Below are 21,381 nucleotides of genomic sequence, written 5' to 3'. Positions count from 1 at the left end.
CAATTTTTCATGTTCTGTTATTACAAGGAATAAGTTATTAAGTAGCAGTGCCCTCACTGCGAAAGGAAAATGATGTGATAAAAAGATCAGCCAGTCTGTGTTTGATAGGTGAAGGAAATAACTTTCCAACATTTGAACTCTGACTTCCTGTGGACCTAAAAACGTTCCTCTTGCAGAAAACAGCCTGTAGCACTGCTTATCCATTTGCTCACAGACATTTGCTGCTCCTCACATCAACAACCAGACAATTTCATAGGCCCAACCCAGTCTCAGAAACAGAAGAAATGCACATGTCCAAGACTAAGCACTCCTGGAAGATAAATACACAGGACAAGTAGTGGCTGGTGCAGCTTCCGTGTAAAAGCAATCACACAAAGTTCAAGGAGGTTCTTTTATTCTGCTAGCAAACAAAAGGGAGACAACCTGCATGACTGATAATTTGGGAATATTTCCCAAAGGCCAAGGCACTTTCATTTCCTTGGCCTTCTGACAGCAAGTTCCACAAGGCTTGAATACTCCTGCAATGTGCCATATATGGCCCAAGAAAGGGGTTAGTTCCAACTCTATTAGAAGTGCATTAAATTACTACTGAATGGTCTGGAGTGGTCAGCAAATAATTCAGACATTCATTTATTTCAGTGGCACAACTACTAAAATAGTAGGACATCACAGTGTGATGACAAGTTTCTAACCAACCTCATTTTGAATTAATACTTGAGGCCATATCCTGATTTCAGTTCTGTGTATATCCTAAACAAGACACTAAATATTATCCTAAGAGTAGCCCATGAACTGACCAAACTTTTATCTATCTTCATCTATCTTGTCTAATTTTAGCCTCTATTTTTGCCAAAACTCTACTCAAGCAAGTGACTTGCCCCTTAGCATCTCTTCCATCTCATCTACTCCATGCAGCTTAGCACTGACAGGAGAACACCAGAGGAATTAAAGCCAAATTCTAGTGTCTGACAATCTGTAGCATGGTTCAGCAGGTGGACTTCATATGACAAGTCCTATGGTACAGGTCTGTATTTATGCCTGTGATATTCTTCAAGTGAAACAATAATACACAGAAATCTCTTGTATAGAAAAAATAATATTCATATGTAGTGTGTTCAGTCCTAAACACATTACATCTGTGAATGCCTCTATCAGGATTTTTAATTTAAAACTCATTTAGAACTTACTGTTCAGCTGCTCACTGCTGCAAGCACTTATGTGATGCAATCTCATATCCAAAGTTACAGAAATTACACCCTACTTCTCTATAATTACCCCTTTAAAAAACTAGCTTAGGTACCCACCACAACTCTTTACAGTCTCACATTGGCAACTCTAATTCAGCTTGCACATATTCAAAAGTAAACTGGAAATTGCTGACTTTGCTCAGAGATAAGTTACTGTTCATCCCCTTAAAATTGGCATCCTGAAGCACCCTGTCATCTTCCTAGACTGTTGTGTCTTCATTCTTCATACATATGATGCCAAAATTTGTTGACTGTCATGTGAATGAAAGGATTATGTTTATTTTGCCTGATCTACTAAGGAAAGGCTGATAATTAAAGATGGAACATATATGTCACATCCTCTAGAAACTCTCTTCCCAGCCTGGTACAAATCCCTGGACTCCCAGCCAAGGTGGAGCTCAAATAGCCAGTAGTGCCATGTGACAGCTCAATACATCAGAAGATTTCAGTAGTAGTTTAAGAGACAGAATTAAGACCAGCTCTGTGCAAAATGGCAAGTTGCTAAAAATGCCACAAACCACAAAGCAGATGTTAACAGGAATGAAGGCACATTAAAACCCATTAAATAGATAAGCTTTAACTAAAGCACGAGGTTGGACTGCTGGAGTGGCAGAGCATGCTCTGAAACTGTGCAAGAGAAATGCTACATCATGCAACATTTCCCCATGTGGCTGCAGAGGGGAAATGGGAGTAGAGAGGGGATTGGAAGCAGCAGTCGCCCCCAGCATAAATGAAAAGAAAATCTAATCAATACAGCAAAAAATAATTAAGGGGAAACAATTAGGAACCATCTTAACAATGAACTATGAAAGCACCTGAGCAAAATAATGCAGCAGACTACTGGGAAAGGAGGAAAACACCACCCTGACACAAAGGAAAGGATTCAGTGCAGATTTTGGGTGAGCTGCAGAATGTCTTTTCCTGTGCAGCACACAAATGAGACCTGTCTCTGCTCAGATCCCCATCAAGGTTAGCCCCAGTCCAGGCTCCATAGCCATGCCCAAGAGCTATTAAGATATTTGTCTGGCTGGACTAACGTATCTTCTTTAAAACAAACAAACAACAACAAAAAAAAAAAAGACATCTAACATCTAGCATTTTAAGATTCATTCATCTTCATAATAATTTGATTTCTGCATGCACTGTTCCTTGATTTTTTCAGTGCCAACCTCAAACTTTGGAATTTTTTAAGTAGAACACTATAATTCATGATAATTTTTTTGTAAATAACTTAGTTATTTCTTGCCAAAAATGCTGAGCAAGCAGCTCCTAAAATAAGTTCTTCTTAACCCAGATTTTTTTTCCTGATATGAAACAACAATTGCAAAGGTATTACTGACCCACCTGCCTTAATTTGAACCGTACATGGTGCACGATTTAGGTATTTGTGTATTCATGTCACTTGTCTGTGAGATGCATTAGTCATACTGCCTTTGACCTATTTTTCACAAACTGTGACTCCTCTTCTATTGAGCATCACGACTCTGCCAGCCCTGTGACTACAAGCCATGAATTGACAAAAACAGTGCTGAGCCTTAGGGCTATTAATTTCTCTATTGAGGGAAGAGGGAGAGATAACACACCACAGTTTGCCCAGCCGGGTAATAATACAGGATCATGAATGATTAAAATCCACATGCTGTAAAACTCACCTTCGCTATCTCTCTGCTGATGCATTAAATTAAAATCAATAATAGGAGAAATGAAGTGATATTGCTCTGACAAAAAGAATGACAAAAATAGAATTACATGATATGGCAGGTGATCTCACACAATACAGACATAGGAAGCAAAGAGAGTAAATTTACTTGGGGAAAAATAACAGATTAAAACTAAAAATAAAAAAATTGGGATTCTTAAAACCTCTCTGAAAAGGAAAATTCCCTCTCAGGAAACCGGAGGGTTACAGCCGTTAATTTCCATTCTTTTAACAGGTATCACCCCTTTTTACGTTACACGGCGTTTGCAGGAGGAAATGGTGCTTTGCATTAGCTCTGCACTGTTTCCCAGAGGGCTGCAAGCCTGATTTTAAAGTGCAAGTCACAAGGCTATTTTATAATTGCAAATGAGAACACATCATGGCACGCTCGCTTACCTCCACAACTGGCCCCATCGGCTTGCACGCTGCTCTGGGCTGGAGAAGGGGCTGTGTCCTTGGGTGCCGGCAGCTGGGGGGTTTCCTCCTGGGCTGGCAGGAACGCAGAGCACAGATCCGTTTCCAGGGCTTGCAGCTTCAACAAAGAATTCTGCAGACAAAAGCAGAACATTGGGCTGGGCAGAGAACAACAGGGATCAGCAGTTGCTCTTCAACTCCCGGAGCCCATCGGCGGCGCCTGCAAAGGGGTGTTCCACCGCCAGCTCCGGGAGAACAGACGTGCACTATTCCATGAGTTTCTTGACTCCTGGTTATTTAAGTCACAATTTACATGGATTATTCATGGCACGTGGGAAAGATGACTTAGTCAGCAAAAGGCGATTTATTCCAGGATGCCAAACTGAGATGGTGTCCCTCTTCTTGGGCTTGAAGCGATACATCAAGGAAGTATTTCATTCATTGGGCTGACATCACGATCTGATGACATTATGTCCCTCCCCATTTACCATTCATAAAAAATCAAATCTCCCTCTCCAGCCAGTGAGTGCAGTACACAGCAGTGAACAAAGAGTTACTGACAACACGATCACTCAAGGGATTCTTGGGAGAGAGATTTTTTAATTGGCTGTTTTAGAGATAATTTCATTATGTAGACACGGCTTTCGTGTGGGCTGCTGCCAGTTCTATGGGGCAGCAGATCATTTGTGATCCACTTCAAAGGTAAAATCAACACATCATTGTCACTGGCTGCTGGCAAATCAATGACAGGGATGGTTATCTGCCACATCCCTTCCAGCCTCTGTGCCATGCGTGGTCCAGCTCTGATTTAAATTTTAATGCTGCATGCAGTACTGAGCTGCACGATCTGACACAAGCATCTCGCTGTGATGGAAATGCTGTGGAAGCCCTAATCACCATCTGACTGGGCAAAATGAGTCACTCCCCACACCCCACGCATTCAGCTCCCCCATCTCAAGGGAAATACAGCTTAAAACACAAAACAAAACCACACAAGGCTGTCCTAATAACCACACAGCTGGCACACACAGAATGTACGTATAACATTAAATCACTCAAGTGATACATATTTATGAAGGGCATTTTCTGAATAAAATAATAAGAGATGCAAAGAAAAAGAATTCCTCAAGTTTATACCCTTAAAACTCTTTTTGTCACTCTGTTAAACACATGAAACCAATTTATTGATTCATTTAATGGAAAATGAATAGATTTATTGGCCTGATTTCCTTTGTATGACAATACATCACCTACATAACGAGTAGTTTAATACATCTTTGCATTATTTTTGTTGTAAGGCATCCCTTTTGTAAACCCAAAGACAACTTTTGGTTAAAAAAATAAACAGCTCAGTTGTCTGAGAAGATCAGGGATGATTTTCTGCCTTTATCCTTTCATACCTTTTATAAAATTCAGGAAAACTATGGAAATCTTCTTGGCCCTAAAAGCTTTCAGGGAGCAGTGCATTTTCTTGTCAAGGGAAGGGTGCTGACTTGCATCACACATGGCACTGTTTTGGGAAGTCCTCATTTCCCATTGTCTATCATCCCAACTAAACCCAAATGGAGTGGCTGTGGAATGATCACAGACAGGCAGAATTTAACAGACATTAATGTCATCTAGCAAAAGATGGTACTGGTATAGTATACCAGTTACAAACCAGCGAGGACTCTGATCCCAGCCTGGACCTTACCAAGAGAACAGCTGATGAAAATTAGGGAGAACACAGACAACCCATAAGAATGTTCCAACAAGGAAAACCTAAGTTAATGTCTGACAAAAGGACTTTACCTTCATGGACTGTTACTTCAAGCATTTGACAAGAAAAATCACATTTCAAGAAAATACATTCACTTTATATCATTATGACACATTAATATTTATGGGAAGTTCAGTGTAAAAGCATTCTCACAGACTACATTGTTAAACACTGTACTTCAGCAATGCTTATGCTGTTATTCCTAGCTGGTTTATATTCAGTTGCTTTAAATTATATTTTTCACCCATCTGGGGAAGGTGGGTGGATGGCAAATTTCAAGCCACTGCCAAAACACTAAAAGAAAATCATATAATAATAATAGAAATACCTTATCTATTTTCATGAGCGTTCCCTTGACAGGGATTTGAGAAAAACACAAAGTAGCTTTGATTGTCTTCATGTTACCAGGGAGATGAATCTGGAGTGTTCCACCAAGCCCATCTTACTCCTAAACCACCGCAGTGTTAGAGCACTGCCACGCTGCACTGCCCAGGAAAAGTCACCACAAATTAACAGGAAACGTGGCAGGAGGCAGAGCTTAGAGCAGAGGCCAGCACATCTGCTCTGGGGAGAACCAGCCTGTGCACATGCTGCTCACAGCTCTGCCATGCCAGACCTGGCCCTGGTGGCTGGTCAAAGGAAGTTGCTAAACATATTAGAAGCCAGTGCAAACAGCTGAAACACACAGAGGGAAAAGTTAGTCCATGGTGGGCATCATCATCAATTTCAGGATGCCTCTACATAGAAATCCAGTATAACTGAAGTAATTTAAGCTATGGTGTTCTATATCAGCTAAACTCTCAGTTCAAATACTTCAGACTTGGTGCTCACTCCAGCTTCACTCTGGGGCCTAACATGAGTTTTTCTGATACAGTAATTCCTGATCCATGCTAATGCAAATCAAAGAACATATTAGTATCTAAAACAGATCCATAAATTGCCTTGGAACAATAACCATATTGTTCTCTCTTAAGAAGAGTATCCTGAAAGTTTGAAAACCTTGGACAAAGGTTTCTTATCTCTTCTTATGCCCTCTTAAAGCAACTGACAATTCAAAGATCTTGACCTAAGCCAATTCCAAGTAGAGAAAAAGCATTGTACATTTTTTACAAATAATGGTAAAATGAAAATATTTATAGGAAGTTGGAGAAAGACAGGAAAAGAAACAGTGTAATCCTTCTCACCCATTTGTTATTTTTGATAATACTTTAAGAAAACGCAGTCACTGAAGTGTTAAAGCCTTGTCTGCAGGAAAAAGCACAGCACAAAAGGACTTCCACTCCTAGAGGAAGCTCAGCCTGTAGTAGAGACACCTTCTCCACAAACAACTAAGCCTGGACCCACTGACCATCACTCCTTCCAACCAATGATTATTGAAAAGGAAGAGGGGGGGCCTTAGGGCAAGGAATTACTGAGATAACAGATAATCTCTCACATCTAGACATAAATGCCACACACCATTAAATCCCTCTGGAGAGTGGGACACTGAAAGAACAAGTTCTCCCAGTTCATCACCAAAATGCTGTGGCACTGAGAGGCAGCACCCTGACCTGGCACGGGTAGGATCAGCACTGTGGGATGTGTTGTCCAGCATGTCCAGGAGGCCATAGCCTGGCAGGAGACAATGTGACAAATGAGAGCCCCTACCCTTAGAAAGAATTTCTTTCTCTGATAAAGCATTACTATTATCGGCATCCTTTGTTTCATTCTTGTGGATATCCAAAGGCTTGATAAATTTAAGAACTGAGGGAAAGGGAAAGGACCAGGTGTGCCCCAGCCATGAGCTCTGCTCAGCCTCAGTCAGGAGGCTGACTGAGGGGTGAGGAGCAAAGCCCAGGCTTGGTGCTTCCTGCATAAATGATTCCACCCTGACCCCCACACGTGTTCCTGGTTGAAAAAGATGCCTGCAGCCTGCCCCTGGGCCTGCTCCTGTGCTTCCCAGACAGGAAGGCAGCTATTCTATTATATCCAGTTTATTGATGGATTTACTGGATTTATGAAATCAGCTGGGGCAGAGAAGGAGAGTAATCCAAGCTTTCAGCATTTAATAGCCTTTGAAGTGATTCATATTGGAAAGAAACTGAGCAAATTTCAACCTGTTCCATTTTTTCACTCTAAGGAAATTAATGCTTTTATATGTCACACTGGAACAGCTTTTTAATCTGAGAGTTCAGGTTAAAATAAGATAGGCACATTTTATGGGAACATAAATAATTCTCTGCAGTATCCGTTAAGGCAATATTTGTGCCTTGAGGCATCTGACATTTTCAATTCAGAACTTCCTTTATGGGGAACAAACAAGCAACAATAAGATCGAACAAGATATGCCCTGGGTCTGCATAATGCCACGGATGAGCAGTGAAGAGAGACACCATTTTCTCTACTCCAGAAAGAGAATTTTTCTTATGGCACAGGTTTGCAATAGACCTGAGACACAAAAAAATCTAAGATTTTGCAAAAGAAAGCACCAGATTGTAACCCTTGCTCATTCCTCATTGGTTACTAAAAATTTATTTTAATTTCTAAGCTAATAATTGGTTTTAATATTTTACACTGATTTATTTCTCACAATATTTTTTCTTAGCCTTTAAGGAATTCTTTGAAAGGATTTTAAATGGAAGCTTTCATGCGTAAGCTTCAGTGAATATTTGCACTGGGGCTTCTCAAAAGAAACAATAACTTAATGATTTCACCCAGGGCCTGAGGTGGCTCTACAGAGGCTGAGTGTACTCCCTTGTATTGTCACTGAATGTGCCCTGCTTGTCAGCATTGAGATTTTCTACACTGAGCTGCACAACAGTGACACAAAATGCAGAGGAAACAATTCACTGCAAGGAGAAGATTAGGTCTGAGTTCCTTTAAAAGGACACATTGTGGTCTTCCCCTAATGAAAGTCAGGCATCTGTTAATAGACATAGATGTTTTCTGGCTCATTGTGGAAACAAAGCCTTTTTTCCCAGAGTTTTTCAGGAATGGGCTTCTGTTCACCCAGCTCTCTTCTCCCACTGGTTTTGTTGTGTTGTCTTGGCCTACACTAAAAAACCCAACATCTCCCTGTGTCAGTCCCGTGTCCTCCACTGTCCTGCAGTGGGAGTGGACTCTGAGCTGGGGTGCAGAGTCTCCAGGTGTGGGGAGATGCTTTATAGGGTTTCCCACTTTGTGTAACTGCAGAGCTTGGCTTTACCCCCCTGCCCCTCCCAGGATATTGCTGGCTGTGAGGACCTCGCCCAGGCTCATCCATTGTTTGTGTGATATGATCACACCAACAGCCTTTTGTGGTTTTGGCACAATCCCTGTGAAAGCAGCTTGTATTGAGTGTCACTGGTGTTATTTGGCTTTCCTTGCTTCCCCTCTTCAGTTCTCCCCTCCTTCCATCTTACAACCAGAACACCTTTTAGACTCCACTGTACTGTTCCTAGCTTACTTATGCAGGATGTAGCAACCTTAAGAACTCCTTATTTTTAAACAAAGCACATTTATGGTTCATATTTATATGATATATAACATATATTATACATATAAACATATAATATAAACATTATATATATATAACATATAAATGTTTCGTATTTAACAGATGAACTCTTTTGAGCTGTAATATGAGGAAAAAAAAACTTTCTTGAAAGATGTCACTTCATTCAGTCAATATTGAGTGTTTGATTCTCTTTGGAGTGTAAACAAAAAGCAACCTAAAGTTGGCTTAAAAAATTTTTAAATCTCTTGCTTCTAGCTTTTAAACTATTTTAGCAGTTTCATATCACACTTTTAAGCTTTTCTTCAAAAACACGACTACGATCATTCATTGAAAACTAATCTAGGATTATTAAGCAATTATATTATTCCAAGACCTTGAAATTAATAAAAATCCAAAACATCTATTCAAAATTCATATTTCAACTTTGGTTACACTTACCTCATTTAAGCTGTTAAATTGATCAGTTGCTTCTTTTGGTGAAATGCTTGTGTTCTGATCTATTCTACAAAACAAAATTTAAAAAATCATTCAGTTGATTGCCTATCTGTGCTGCAAATATCTTAAGCTTTTCATGTGTGTATGTAATTTATAAATTACAGAATAAATCTGGTCTATCAAAGTTACATCTCTAGTTTTTAACTCATTCCAAACAACAGTGGTTTTACTGGAATCCTGAATAATACATTTAAACTGTTAATGAAGCCCTGGAAACTCTGACATTAATATCTGGGCTCACTCTGTTGTGTCAAAAAGTTCAACAGATGTATGATCTGTGACTTGGTGAGCTAACAGAGTTATTGTCAAGAAAAAGCTCAAACACATATGCTTAAATCTAAGCACAATTTGTCCCACATGCTTTAAATCAGGAACAAGAGTTTTCCCGTATCACAGCCATAAAGAATAAATCTTTCCATGTTTAAATTTGATGGCATTTCAGGCTCTTGGCCTTCACCTTTCTGCTTTTGCAAATTTCAAGACCAACACAAACCCCAGATTTCTTTGCACAAAATAATTCATACTTTTCTGGGCTCAGAGTCATTCCAGCAAAAAGATATAGCTGTAAATCCTCTAGAGACCTCAAAACCAGAACAGAGATGCAGAGGTGTTTGCTGTAGTTCTTCCCTCATTTGTGAGGCATTTAAAGACTGAAATGATGGCTATGCCACAAACCAGACACATTAGATAGCTACACCAGGGTGAACAACCACTTGACTCCAAACAGGATCCAAGATGTGCAATTCCCATAGGAACAGAAATGAGCCACGAGAACAGCAAAAGGACTAATTTAATAGCAAAGACTGAAATATTTGAAATTTGGTTTAATAACACGTAAGGAGGCAGCTGCAAGGCTACAAACAGCTGAAGAACTAATTCACTAATGAAGAAAAAATGGTTAGAATGATTTATTTCATTGAACTAGAGCTAGACATGAGGGAAAGGATGAAAACAATGTGTCAGGTTTGCACACTTTGGTATTCATTTGGATAACTCCTTTCAGTGTGCATAACTGAGCAAATGGGAACTCCCCTTAATAAAATAAAAACAAAACAAAAATTTTAAAAAGACAAAACCAAACAGTAAATGCTACAGGAACTGTACAAAGTTCTACATCATTCCCAGCTGTACACCTCAGGAATCCTGCACTCTGGAGAGTGAAAGGTTTACAGCAGCCATGAGGTACCACCTCTCTCATTCAGGCTGGTGTTCTTACCAGCTGTTTTAGGATACCTTTAATCTTTCATTTTACTGTTCCTTTTACACTAGAAATACTGGAGTAACATGCACTTATTGATGCATTCTTTGGATTCTGGAGCTACTGAAATCATTAAGATGAGCAACCATTTTTGTGTGATGAGCATTTACATTTTCAGTCTCATGTGTGCTGAGCTGATCTTACTCTACACAGAAAGTTTTGGGGTATGCTTTTTCATTTTCACCAAGATTAATTGCTCTGCTAGGCAATGCAGGTTTTCTGATTGTCACCAGGCAACACAGGGCTTACAATTTAATAACTATAGTTTGGATCCTACTCTCATTAAAAATCAATCACAAAATATCCATTAACTTCAAAAGCAGCAGGAACAAGCCCTAATTTTCCATCTGTGCTGAGTACATTAAAATTATTTCAGGCCTTAGCTGAAATTTTGAATAATTGCAGGCACCTTTATTTTGTATAATTTACATCCTGTAAAATAATGAAAATTAAATTCTCTCTGTGTCTACTACTCAAATATATGTCTCTCACCCTCCTTTATAGACTCTCTTTGACAGAATTATCCTTTTCTCCATGACAGGGATGGCAAAGATGCAATAAGTAACATGTACATTTAAGGCTTGTGGATATAAAACAAAAAAAATTTAAAAAAAAAGAAAGAAAGAAAACAAAAAAAGAAAAAAACCACCTAAATTCTCATTGTCATAACAGATCTCCTACCAGACTTCAAGGGGAAAATAAATTTGCATGAGCACTGTGCTGTTTAAAAAACCGACCAGGACATGTGAATTTTGGAATTATGTACAACATTGCTTTTAAACCTGCATAAAATTCAAATAAAACCACATTATTTTAAAAGCTGGGGAAGACGATTGAGGATAACCTAAGCAAATCCCCACCATATTTCTTCTGTGAAACCCAGAACAGAAAGGAACATTACACTCCAGCCCAGCTCTGGTCACACAAACCCCATCCCCAGGCTGTTTATGTTTATGCATCACAAACACGTGCAGTGTCTTGGCATTGGCCGTGCCAAGGGTGAGTCCTCCCCATCCACCTCACAGTATTTTGTGGGATGAAACTTTTTCAGAGTCACCTGCAGTCTGTCCTGGCCCAAAACTTCTCCCCTGTGTCCAGTGCAGGAGCAGTGAGGGTGACCTAGTGGCTAACAGCTCATCAGTGGCAGTCTCAGTTCCCTGGCAGGGCACTGTCACAGCCTGTCCAGAGTTACAGCAGAATGGCAGAACACAGGAAAAAGGTTCTTAGAAAATAACAGAAGGCTCCTTTCTGAGACCTTCCCAAATGGCAAAAGATATTATGTGACCCAAACACCTCCACACAGGGCTGCAGGTGGATGCTTCAAAAGCACACCTATGTCTCCTTAGAAAGCAATGCAAAACTGCAACAGGCTTTGGGGTGAACACCTGCAACAAGAGAAAAATCCACCTTGAAGGGCCCAGGGGCACTCCCTGGGCAGTCCCTGAGTGCTGGAATGGGAAATCCATTGGGAAGTTCATACACAGAGCCCATGTATCCGTGCCTGTCTCATTAGTGCCAGTCCCTCTGTAACCCAGCCAGCACTTTTATTTTTACTACAAGCAGCTCTCACACTCAGCAGGCGTTTACTGGGGCTGCAGCAAGAGCTGCTTTTATTGTCTTCCTCCTTTATCCTCTCCCCATTATCCCTTTTGCTGTTTTTCCCTTAATTGTATTGCAACCTAAAAACTTGCACAGAGACTTTTCCATGCTTTGGTACAAGTACCACCACTGGAACCATAAACACCAGAATTTTAATACCAATGTCTCTGAAGAAATTGTTCTTTCCTAACTTTCTCCCTGCTCAGCTGGCTGCCTGTGCAGGTGAGGAAATGCATGCTCTCAGGCTCTGCCTCAACCATGCAGGTCTGCATGGGGTTCATCACCACTTCTGCAGCTTCCCTGCTGCCTCCCACTCATCTCCGAGTTGTAGCTGTTCAGCTGAAAACCTGGAAACCACGAGAGTTCCCACCTGAGCTTCACTGCCAAAATATACTTGCCTTTCAAACTTAAATACTGAAAGCTTTGCTAGAGCTTGGCCTCCCCTCGGGGAAGCACAGAAACCTCAAGAGGCTCTGGCTGACCCCAAGATCCAGGGCAGCCCTGGGCTACCAGCATTTCTACTTCTCCTGCAGAACAACCATAGGTCTGACAGCGACCTACAATCTCTGCCAAAATTAGAGTTACAGAAGCACAGAATAGGGACCAGTGCTGGGACTAGATAAGTCCTGATAAATGAAACAACTTCATTCCCAATTTTTTGGGGGAGTGGAAAGAGAGGAAACTTTCAGGAATTTTTCTTTGGCAGGAAACTTCCCCCCAAATAATAGCTCTGAATTCCACACTGACTTGACATGCAGCCTTTGCTGAAGCATTGACCTTCCCACTGCCAAGGGGTGTTTTATTTCAGCTTCTTCTCTCTGGAACAGGCACCTGAGAAAAGCACCAGGCTCTGCCTAGGTAACTGCACACAGCCTGCAGCCCACTCCAGTTTTGCTGATTGCCTTTGAGCAGGCAATTGGCAGAAGCAGCTGTTGCAATCATGTGTATTGTTCCGTCCTGGCTTTTCTAGTCTCTGTTAAAAAACCCCAATTCCTTTATTTGTTCCCAGGACCTGCTTATAACTTTTATCTACCTTCTGTCAAGGTGCAGATTATATTGCACTTGTATCCAAACCCAGCTACACACAATGACCAATTGCCACAATGGCAATAATATTAGAAATTCATGTTCTGGGAAAAAAGTATAAAGGTTTTCTTTCATGCAGATCCATTTCATCTACTAAATTGATGCTGATGTTCATAAATCATACATGATGAACACCTCTTGAGGTTGAAATCCTTGCTTCAAAGGTCGGGTACAGCTCAGCCAAAAACAAGGCACTACTCCCTTATTCTTCTGGCTGCAAATCTCTTAAAGTCTACTTTTCCATTTCCCTCAAATCCCACAAAACTTTCCTGTATTGTTTCAATGGTTACCATAAAATGAAAGTACCCCCTCAAAGAAACAATACACACTTCTAAGTCATAATTCTGTGGATTGTTGCTCTTACATGGCTTGTTCTTCTCTGTCACACATCTATTTATGATAATCCCTTGTTAGAATATCGTAACTTAGATTAGTCTGCTGAACAGGAACTGTACTCAAACGCTTTTCATATTTCAGCAGTCTTTAATCCATATTTACACAAGTTAAAATGATCTGGTTTTTAGCTGCCTCAGATTTCTTAAAAACCTCTGTAGAGTTCAGAGGTATTTAGACCTTTAATCCCCAAAGAGACTAAAAGCAGAGCTATAGTACTTTGCAGCAATTAAGTTAAAGCAGAAGTAACAACAGGACGCACTAGAAACAATCAACCTTGATCCTTTATTTGAGACAGAAATAAATCCTTCTCCTGTTCTCCCCCTGATACATGGTGAGAGGTGTATAGGGACACCTCTGCAGCAGTGTGTCCCTCCCCTCTCCTCCTAAAGAGCAGAGAGCTTTTAGCTGGACTTAGGGACACTGGGCATTTGTTGTGTCCCAAAGCATTGCTAATTTTACCAGCAGCCCAGCAGAAGCAGTGGAAGACAGTGAAACTTGGGTTTTGTGGTGCTGGCAGATGTGTTCTGCCTAAATCTAGTGACAGCTGCTGCCTGCTGCCAACACTGACCGCTGAACCTTTGCATGTCCCACAGCAGAGAGGGCAGAAAGCCAGGCAGGGCATCATGGCCTGGCAGTAGAGCCACAGCCTTGTGCTGCAGTCAGTGCTGTGAGCCCAGCGCAGCAGCCAGAGACCCCTGCGAGCTGACACAGGGACTGTCACCTGCTGTGGCCCTGCCAAGGCAGCACACGGAGGAGGCAGCTGGTGGTGACCCTCAGGAGGGGTCACCAGGCACAGCAATCCTCAAACTGGAGCTGGGAAATGCAGCAGAGGCAAGTGGAAGTGCCCTGGCACAGCTGGGTGGTGGGAGCATCGGTTCAAGGATTGTTGAAACAAATAAAGTGTGTGGAATAAATAAAGTGTGTGTGTGAGGCCAGAGACCACATGTCAACATTCTTGATGTTTGAAGTTCCTTATTTGAGAGTAAAGTCACCTACTTTTTTTTTTTTTTTTGTGGTAATGTAGTCACACTGAAACATGGCCAGAATTGAGATTTGATCACTGTGCTTGTACAGCACTTAGAATGGTAAATCCAGGCATCTTTATTTAATAAATTTAGCCCTTTGGGACAGCAAGCTTTCTAAGGAGCTACCGTGGTGTTAAACAAGAAAAAATAGCACGGTGAACAATGGTTTTGTACCAGGCAGACTAAAAAGGCCAAACAGTTGAAGTGGACAGGAGAACTTTGCTGGGGTTGCTGTTTTATTCACGCACACTCCACTCTGGTTCCTATCTTTAAAGTTCTTGTGTCTTTCATCATGTTCCTTTCAAAATTAACCATTTATTACCTACCCATACACAAACATCTCATCAGCAGAGCCACTGAGTAGGTCTGACTGTCTGATACCATTCTCAGGAAGCTCCTCTTTACAAGTCCATAGGATTCTTTCCTCACATAAGGAATGCCAGAAGAAGAGAAGGCAGGCTTCCTAATTAGAAACACTTCCTGAGATGCTGAGATGTGTTTCAATTGCACATACAAGCATTGGAAGGCAAAAGCACTTTGTTGTCCAAGCTAATTAAATGCTTTTTCATTCTGCTAAACCTTCCTTTGAGTGCACAAATTAAGACCATTTACAATGTTGCCTCCTAAAACCTGCGGAGAAAGCGACCAGTTGATGTCACACAAAGCCAAGTGCCATTGGATGGCAGCTGTCACTGCTGTCCCTCTCCTGACTGAAAACGAACCTTGAGCCAGGGAGCTCTAGCTGTCAACCAGCATTGCCCTGAGCCACTGAGCATCCCTGGGATGGACTGCTGCTGCTTCAGACCTCCAAAGGAGCCAGAAACTCTGCCACAGGGCACCAAGGCTGTCATGCACATCAAGACAAACAGCAGAGACCTGGCTCACCTGACAAAAACTCTGTGCACAGAACAGCAGAGCCAAAACAGCACCTGAACTCGGGAAATTTGTAAAGCAGTGCTCCCACATTTAGTAAGGACTAAATCTTATCCTTAGGACACACCTTCACTGGTCACTTAGGTGAGTTTAAACCCCATTTTTAGCCATTTGCATGGCCATGATGGATGAAAGTAGAAACTGACTTCCAATACTTACCAGAGCTGAGTTACTTCATCACCAGCCATCAGGACTTAGCTAATGCCAGTCCTGAGCACACGGTGCCCTCCCAGCACCAGAGCAAGCACAGTTGCCACAGCACCAGAGTCTAAACTGTACATAAATTGATAGATACCCTTGCTATAATCAGGTGTGAAGGTTCCCATTCCCATTGCTCAGAGAATGCAGCTGTGAGAAAGGGAGGCAATTCAGCACTGGGAAAAAGAAAAGAAGCGAGAAGTATTTTTGAAACTTGGCACAGAGGAGCTGAAGTTTCTAAACTAAGGATGTTCTTTCTGCTTCAGATGTAAGGGGTTTAAAGAATGATGAAATTTGCATTCTTATCTTTATCCCTTTCACTTTCTCCAAAGAGTCCTAGATGTATAAATATAGAATACACTGCCAACAAGAGCCAGGAGTCTGAATATTTTATGCAGAAGGCAGCAAATGAATTAGCCTTTCCTACAGTTAATCAGAAGTGAAACGTGCTGTGTTATCCCAAGTCTTACCGTGGCTGGAATCTCAGAACTGCTTCCTGGCATTTCAAAGCCACATTCTGTGCATAGTTATTGGCTGGGGATCCAGCCTTCCCCTGCCACTCCGAGAGGCCTGGCAATGCACATTCCAGCTCCTGCACAAAGAGAAACAAAAAGAAAAGCTGAATGTGCCCTGTCAGTACCAATCCAAGCTTGGCTAAATAATTTGCTTCAGGAAAAAAATGCTCTATGAGACCAGATGCTGATTGAGGATCTTTGTTATTTTTTGGTAATAATCTGGAAACAACTGGAGAACACGAGATAAAATGTTCACAACAAAGTATGTTATTTCACTGGAAAACAGTTTCTGAAACCAAAGCAGACTGTAACATTTCTGTTTATTACTTAAATAACAGATTTCAGCTTCAGTGCTAAGAGCTTCTATACAAATAATTAATTTTAAATTATTTACTCACACGTCCGTAAGATTTTATTACTTGGGTATCATAAAAAAAATATGGCTGACAAAGCAAGTGAAGTTCACTTAAATAAGATATGTAAAATTTAACCATTTGCCTCTTTCCCCAGCATATGTGTAGCTTTATGAATACAGTATTACCCTGGGAGGAGGGAAAGGCAGTGAGGGGGGAAAAAGTCACATCACCCAATCTGCTGCACAGAAAATAAAAAAGGCAATTTAGTCCAAAAGACTGAGTTAAAAAACAGGAATGAGAAAAGCATCCGTTCAATTCCAAGTTTTCAAAATCCAGTTATAGGGCTGTGAAAAGATATGTTTGGCACATCTTAGTTTCTTTACCTATGAAATGGGTTGTAATATTCCCTTTGCATCGCAATGAAATAAGTTAATTAAGATATTTGAAAATGTAATAATCAAATTGGGATTTTTTTTTTCTACCTTTTTATTAGCTTTTGTAATCAAATATTTTAGTCTAATAGTTTAAAAAAAATATAATACAATGTGCTCTGCAAAGCAACAGAGCTTCCTTCCCTGCTAAAGCAATGCACCTGACTTTGCTCCAGTTTCAAAGCTTGATTGGACACATGGAAGTCAAAAGTTTGGGTAGGACTCTTCAGACAGGAACTTGCAGGGCAGAGAGAACATGGCAATTTCCAGGTGCTTTCTGCTTGACAAAGGGGGAAACTGAGGAAAAGAGCAAGTGCTGGCAATAAGCCCTTGCTTGCAGGCTTGATGTTAGAGGATTTGGGTGGCTTTGGGTTGTTTCTGTATTATTTTTTTCTCTTTTATGTCTTTCTTGCTGCTCAAAAATCATGTCTTTAGGGTGTTAACAAGTAATGCTGGGGAAATGCCCTTAATGGAATCTCTGTTTCTAAAGAGCAGTGAAATCCTGATGCATCATAGGCACCTACAGCAGAGCCCCATCTTCTACTTGTTTGTTTTTCACTAAAGAGGGTGACTTCTACATGAAATTGCATCATAATAAACATAAACAGAGTATACCCAGAAAACAAAGCAAAACTTCCAGAATGCCTGACGTGTTCATGTGTTTTTGCAGCTGACGTGTCAATATCGGCTCCAGCTTTTTGATTACTGTGCACTTCAAATCATAATTTTAATGTCAAATTATTGGAAGTTCTTTGACATACAAGCAATTTTCACACTTCATTTATACTCAAAATACAAAACTTTACTCAGTGGTTTCCAGCATTGTCATCTTTAGGCACTGATTGTCAAGCCACCATTTTTATAGCCATTTACCTTGATAATAAAACTTTAAACTTTTACTGTCTCTGCCTATTAGCTGGGAAGTTTGGTGTCCTTTTGTAACTCCGGCCCAGTATCAATAGGGAATCTGAGGATGACTCATTCAAGAACCCATACTCGTGACTGTGCACCAAAGGTGAGTGACAGGAGAAAGGACTGGGCAAGGAAAGCAGACTTTCTATTCCTCACCATCTGTTCTCCTACTGACTCCCTGGAGTATGTTCTGGGCATATGCTTCCCACCTCTTGAAGTCAAATAAATCCTAATTAAATTGATTTCCTATAGATGAGTGTTGTAGAATTGCTAAGGAAGCTGATGGGACCATGGGGAAAATTAACCCAAATAACTGGAGTACAGTGGTGCAGTTGCATTCCAGCAGCCTCCTCTCTTCCCATACTCCATTGGGAAAGGTTACAGCTGCCTCCTGCCCCCAGGGAAATAACTGCAGGCAACATGCAAATTACAGCCTTACTCTGGTGACATTTTGCCATCTGATAAGTGGTCAAGTGACATGACCTGATGCTGCTCTTTTATTACACTTCAATTTTTTAATCATCAGTGTAAATCTAATACCCTTTTCTTCATGAAGACCAAAGGCACATGACCACAGGGCTACACTTATGCCCAAAGTATCAGAGGCACAGGAATCACACTTCAGCTGAGAGCCTTGTGGAGCTCAAAAGTCCCATCTCTTCTCTACTTGATTACAGCTGTCTGTTCCCTCTCAGTAAACCTTCCACAATGGAAACCCCTTGGATTCTCACAACTAGAAGGGCACACAAAAATGGTTCCCATCCAAACAGACTTTAATCCCTCCAACACACATAGCAAACTTATTCATCTCCCAATAGCCTCCTCTAATTTTAAAGGGGCAATTGCTGTTAGAGAAACTTATGGGCTTATAACACATAAAAGGGAATAGCAAAGAGTTCCTTGGCTTATCAGAGCAACACCTTTACTAGAGATTCTGTCACTGCTCTGGTGTCATTCCTTCTCATGCCGCAGAGAAGTCAGGCTGGGGAAGTGAGGAGACTACTGAAAAAGCACTGCTAATAATCTCAGGAAAGCAAGGATGAACAGTTCAGTCATGATGTGCAGTGCATCCTGCTTTTCTTTCATAAATGCATGTGCTCAGAAAGTGCTGCTTGTCAGCTGCTTGGGAATTTATCCCATCACATATCCCATCCAGTGGCTTGGTGGCAAGGGGTTTCACCAAGGAAGTTTCATGCAGTTACAGTGCTTCTGTCTTTCCTAATTCAAGCCCTTGGGCCATGTGAAAATTATCTGCCTGGCACTGCTTTTCCTTCCAGAGCTGCATACTTAAGTCATGCTGGTGTTTTATGGCAGTCTAATTATATACTCAAAAAGTTTCCCATGAAATAATTTCACCATTTCCAGTTAAGCCCCTGGAGCCATGTAAAATGCCCCAGAGCAGCAAATCTGTGCTGTGCTGGCTTTCGTTGGGTGTGAGGTACAGGCAGGACACAATCAGGGGGCTCAGAAGAGGCTGAAAAAGCAGCAGGTGACCTCTGAGACAGACCTTGCCCCTTTTATGGCTTCCTCATGACTCTTCTTCCTGATCTGCCTCCACTTGCTCTTCACAGGGCAAAATTCCCATCATTTTTTCTGTTCAGCTGATAAACATGCTCATCTCATCTCCCTAAAGGTTAAATAATATTTCCTAGTAATGCAGTACAATTGCAAAAAAAACCTCCCAGTTATTGCTTTATTTCTGGATCAGCTCCAGAAGAACAGACAGGAATTTTAGGGCAAGAGTTTGACATTGATATTCTGAAAGAGACTGTGATAATATAATTTGTAATTTGGTTTTCATTTTCCTTCAGGGATTCAAAAATGACTATTCTCACTTAGAAGGTAAGACATTCTGTCTAAAATTATGAAATCCCATTCTAAACTGGGTCCAAAATAATTCCTAGTCTATGATAGGCTTGAAGTACTTCAGAAAGAGATCTGGAAATTTCTATTCAAAAAAAAGGGGAGGAGAGACAAAAAGTAGCCAAATACATTATACAGCAAAGAGATGGAAATACAGACATCTGTATTTGTGTATGCACAATTTTATGTAAATACAGACATCTGTATTTGCAGATGTCAGGCCTTGTGCCTACTGCAGACCAACAAATCTACCAATATTAATATTAACTATCTTGGATATGAGATTATTTCCAGCTGAGGAGTTAAATCTGTACCAGAGCTCTACCCCTTACACTGCACATCCTACACAACTTGGGAAGTACCAGGGAAGAACAGAGAAATTTTCAGCAGCTGCTGAGAGGTGGAATTCTAGAGTCAGCAGAGCAAATATACCTCCAGAGACAGCGGCAGAAGTTTCCTCATTTCTAGACTTCCTTAGTACCATTTACAAAATGTACAGTTCTGCTCCCCCCAGTTCAACCTAGGAAGATGGTGGGGGATAGCACTGCTACCAATATGCTACTGTACTGCTATGGTCTTACTGTTTAAATATGAGAAAAACAGAAATTGAGATACAGGAAAACTATGAAATCCTTCTATTTTCAATCAAAATACCAGTAAAAGATCATTGATCAAATAAACAAAACAGAAACTGTCTAAATAAATATTTGCACATCTTCAGCTATGCTCTCCACTCACTTCTGAAAGCAGTTGCAGCACAACCCTCTCTGCAATTCCCCAGCAGAGAGAAACTTATTACAGGAGGGTTGCAGACTGCAGGTCCCTGGAAATCAGGGTAGATTACTGTGGGGTCTCAAATCACACCATGAATTACCAGGGAATCCCTCTTTGCATTTCAAAAGTTGCCTAGACATTGTGCCACAAGCCTCCCCCTGGTAAGTTTAATTCTTTACCTGACTTTCCTCGTAGTTTTTTCCATTTTCTAGTTTTGCAATGGGCTTAGGTTTCCTCAGCTTTAAGTTGCCCATTTCAGGCTTTAGAGCACAGTCAGTTAAAACCTGCTGCTTGTGCTGCTGGCTGTCTTGCAAAGGCAGCTGCCTTTCCTCTAAGACAGCGGAGTTGTCCGGGTAATTTTCTTTGTTATCATCATCTCTGTAAGAAAATAAAATTGAAATGCATCAGGCAGGATTTCAGACACCTGTCAAAACATTATGAAGGAAGAAGAGCAACAAATTCTTAGCTATTTATGGCATATTGCTTTTACTAAATTTAGTGGTCTACACATCAGTTATGGATCTAAACTATTGTTAGCATTATTACATACTCAGCTGTGGAGCTACTTAAATGTTAGCTTTAGAGGCACTCTTGGGCTTCAGACCTATGGTTCACGTTCCCCAAATAAAATCTGAAACTGTCTTTTTCATGCAGAAGACTTTCCCCACCCAATGATTCACAATAAGCTATAACCTCACAATAATATCATCCCAGACAGTAATTCCTCTCTACAACACACTTCCCTTCTGACAGTCTCTGGCTTTGGGGGCCACTGCACAAAGGGAAGGAGGAAGCCACTCAAAGCAAGGTCTGAACAGCCAGAGATGTGTTTGGAGAAAACATCCCCCAGGGTAAGAGCACAGCTGGTGGCTTAAACAGACACTGTTACCCATGGATGCTTCATCTAGGACCTGGGACAGACATTTTCAGTCCCCAGCCAGACTCC

The 21,381-nt window shown here is 41.0% G+C and overlaps 1 protein-coding gene across 23 annotated transcripts in view; it reads right to left on the bottom strand.

Annotated features, from left to right (window-relative positions):
• FAM13C (family with sequence similarity 13 member C) overlaps positions 1–21,381 on the bottom strand; it is a 116,008-nt gene that overhangs the window by 19,115 nt on the left and 75,512 nt on the right. For 19 of the 23 annotated variants that reach the window (XR_014956261.1, XM_085583246.1, XM_085583252.1 and 16 more), the window contains 5 exons: positions 20,615–20,813; positions 16,055–16,176; positions 9,033–9,096; positions 3,343–3,493; positions 2,900–2,965 (listed from right to left, as the gene is read on the bottom strand). Coding sequence is in view for 22 of the 23 variants with exons in the window: in XM_085583246.1 (XP_085439372.1) it covers positions 2,900–2,965; positions 3,343–3,493; positions 9,033–9,096; positions 16,055–16,176; positions 20,615–20,813 (602 nt within the window). In the remaining variant the exon portion in view is untranslated. The remainder of the gene's footprint in view (positions 1–2,899; positions 2,966–3,342; positions 3,494–9,032; positions 9,097–16,054; positions 16,177–20,614; positions 20,814–21,381) is intronic. The other 4 variants (XM_085583254.1, XM_085583239.1, XM_085583244.1 and 1 more) reach the window with 1 other exon arrangement.

This window comes from Lonchura striata, chromosome 6 (genome assembly GCF_050655825.1).
Source record: "Lonchura striata isolate lonStrDom1 chromosome 6, ASM5065582v1, whole genome shotgun sequence".
Lineage (NCBI taxonomy): Eukaryota > Metazoa > Chordata > Aves > Passeriformes > Estrildidae > Lonchura > Lonchura striata.
Note: the sequence above shows the minus strand (reverse complement) of the source record. Positions and strands in the feature narration are given on the sequence as shown.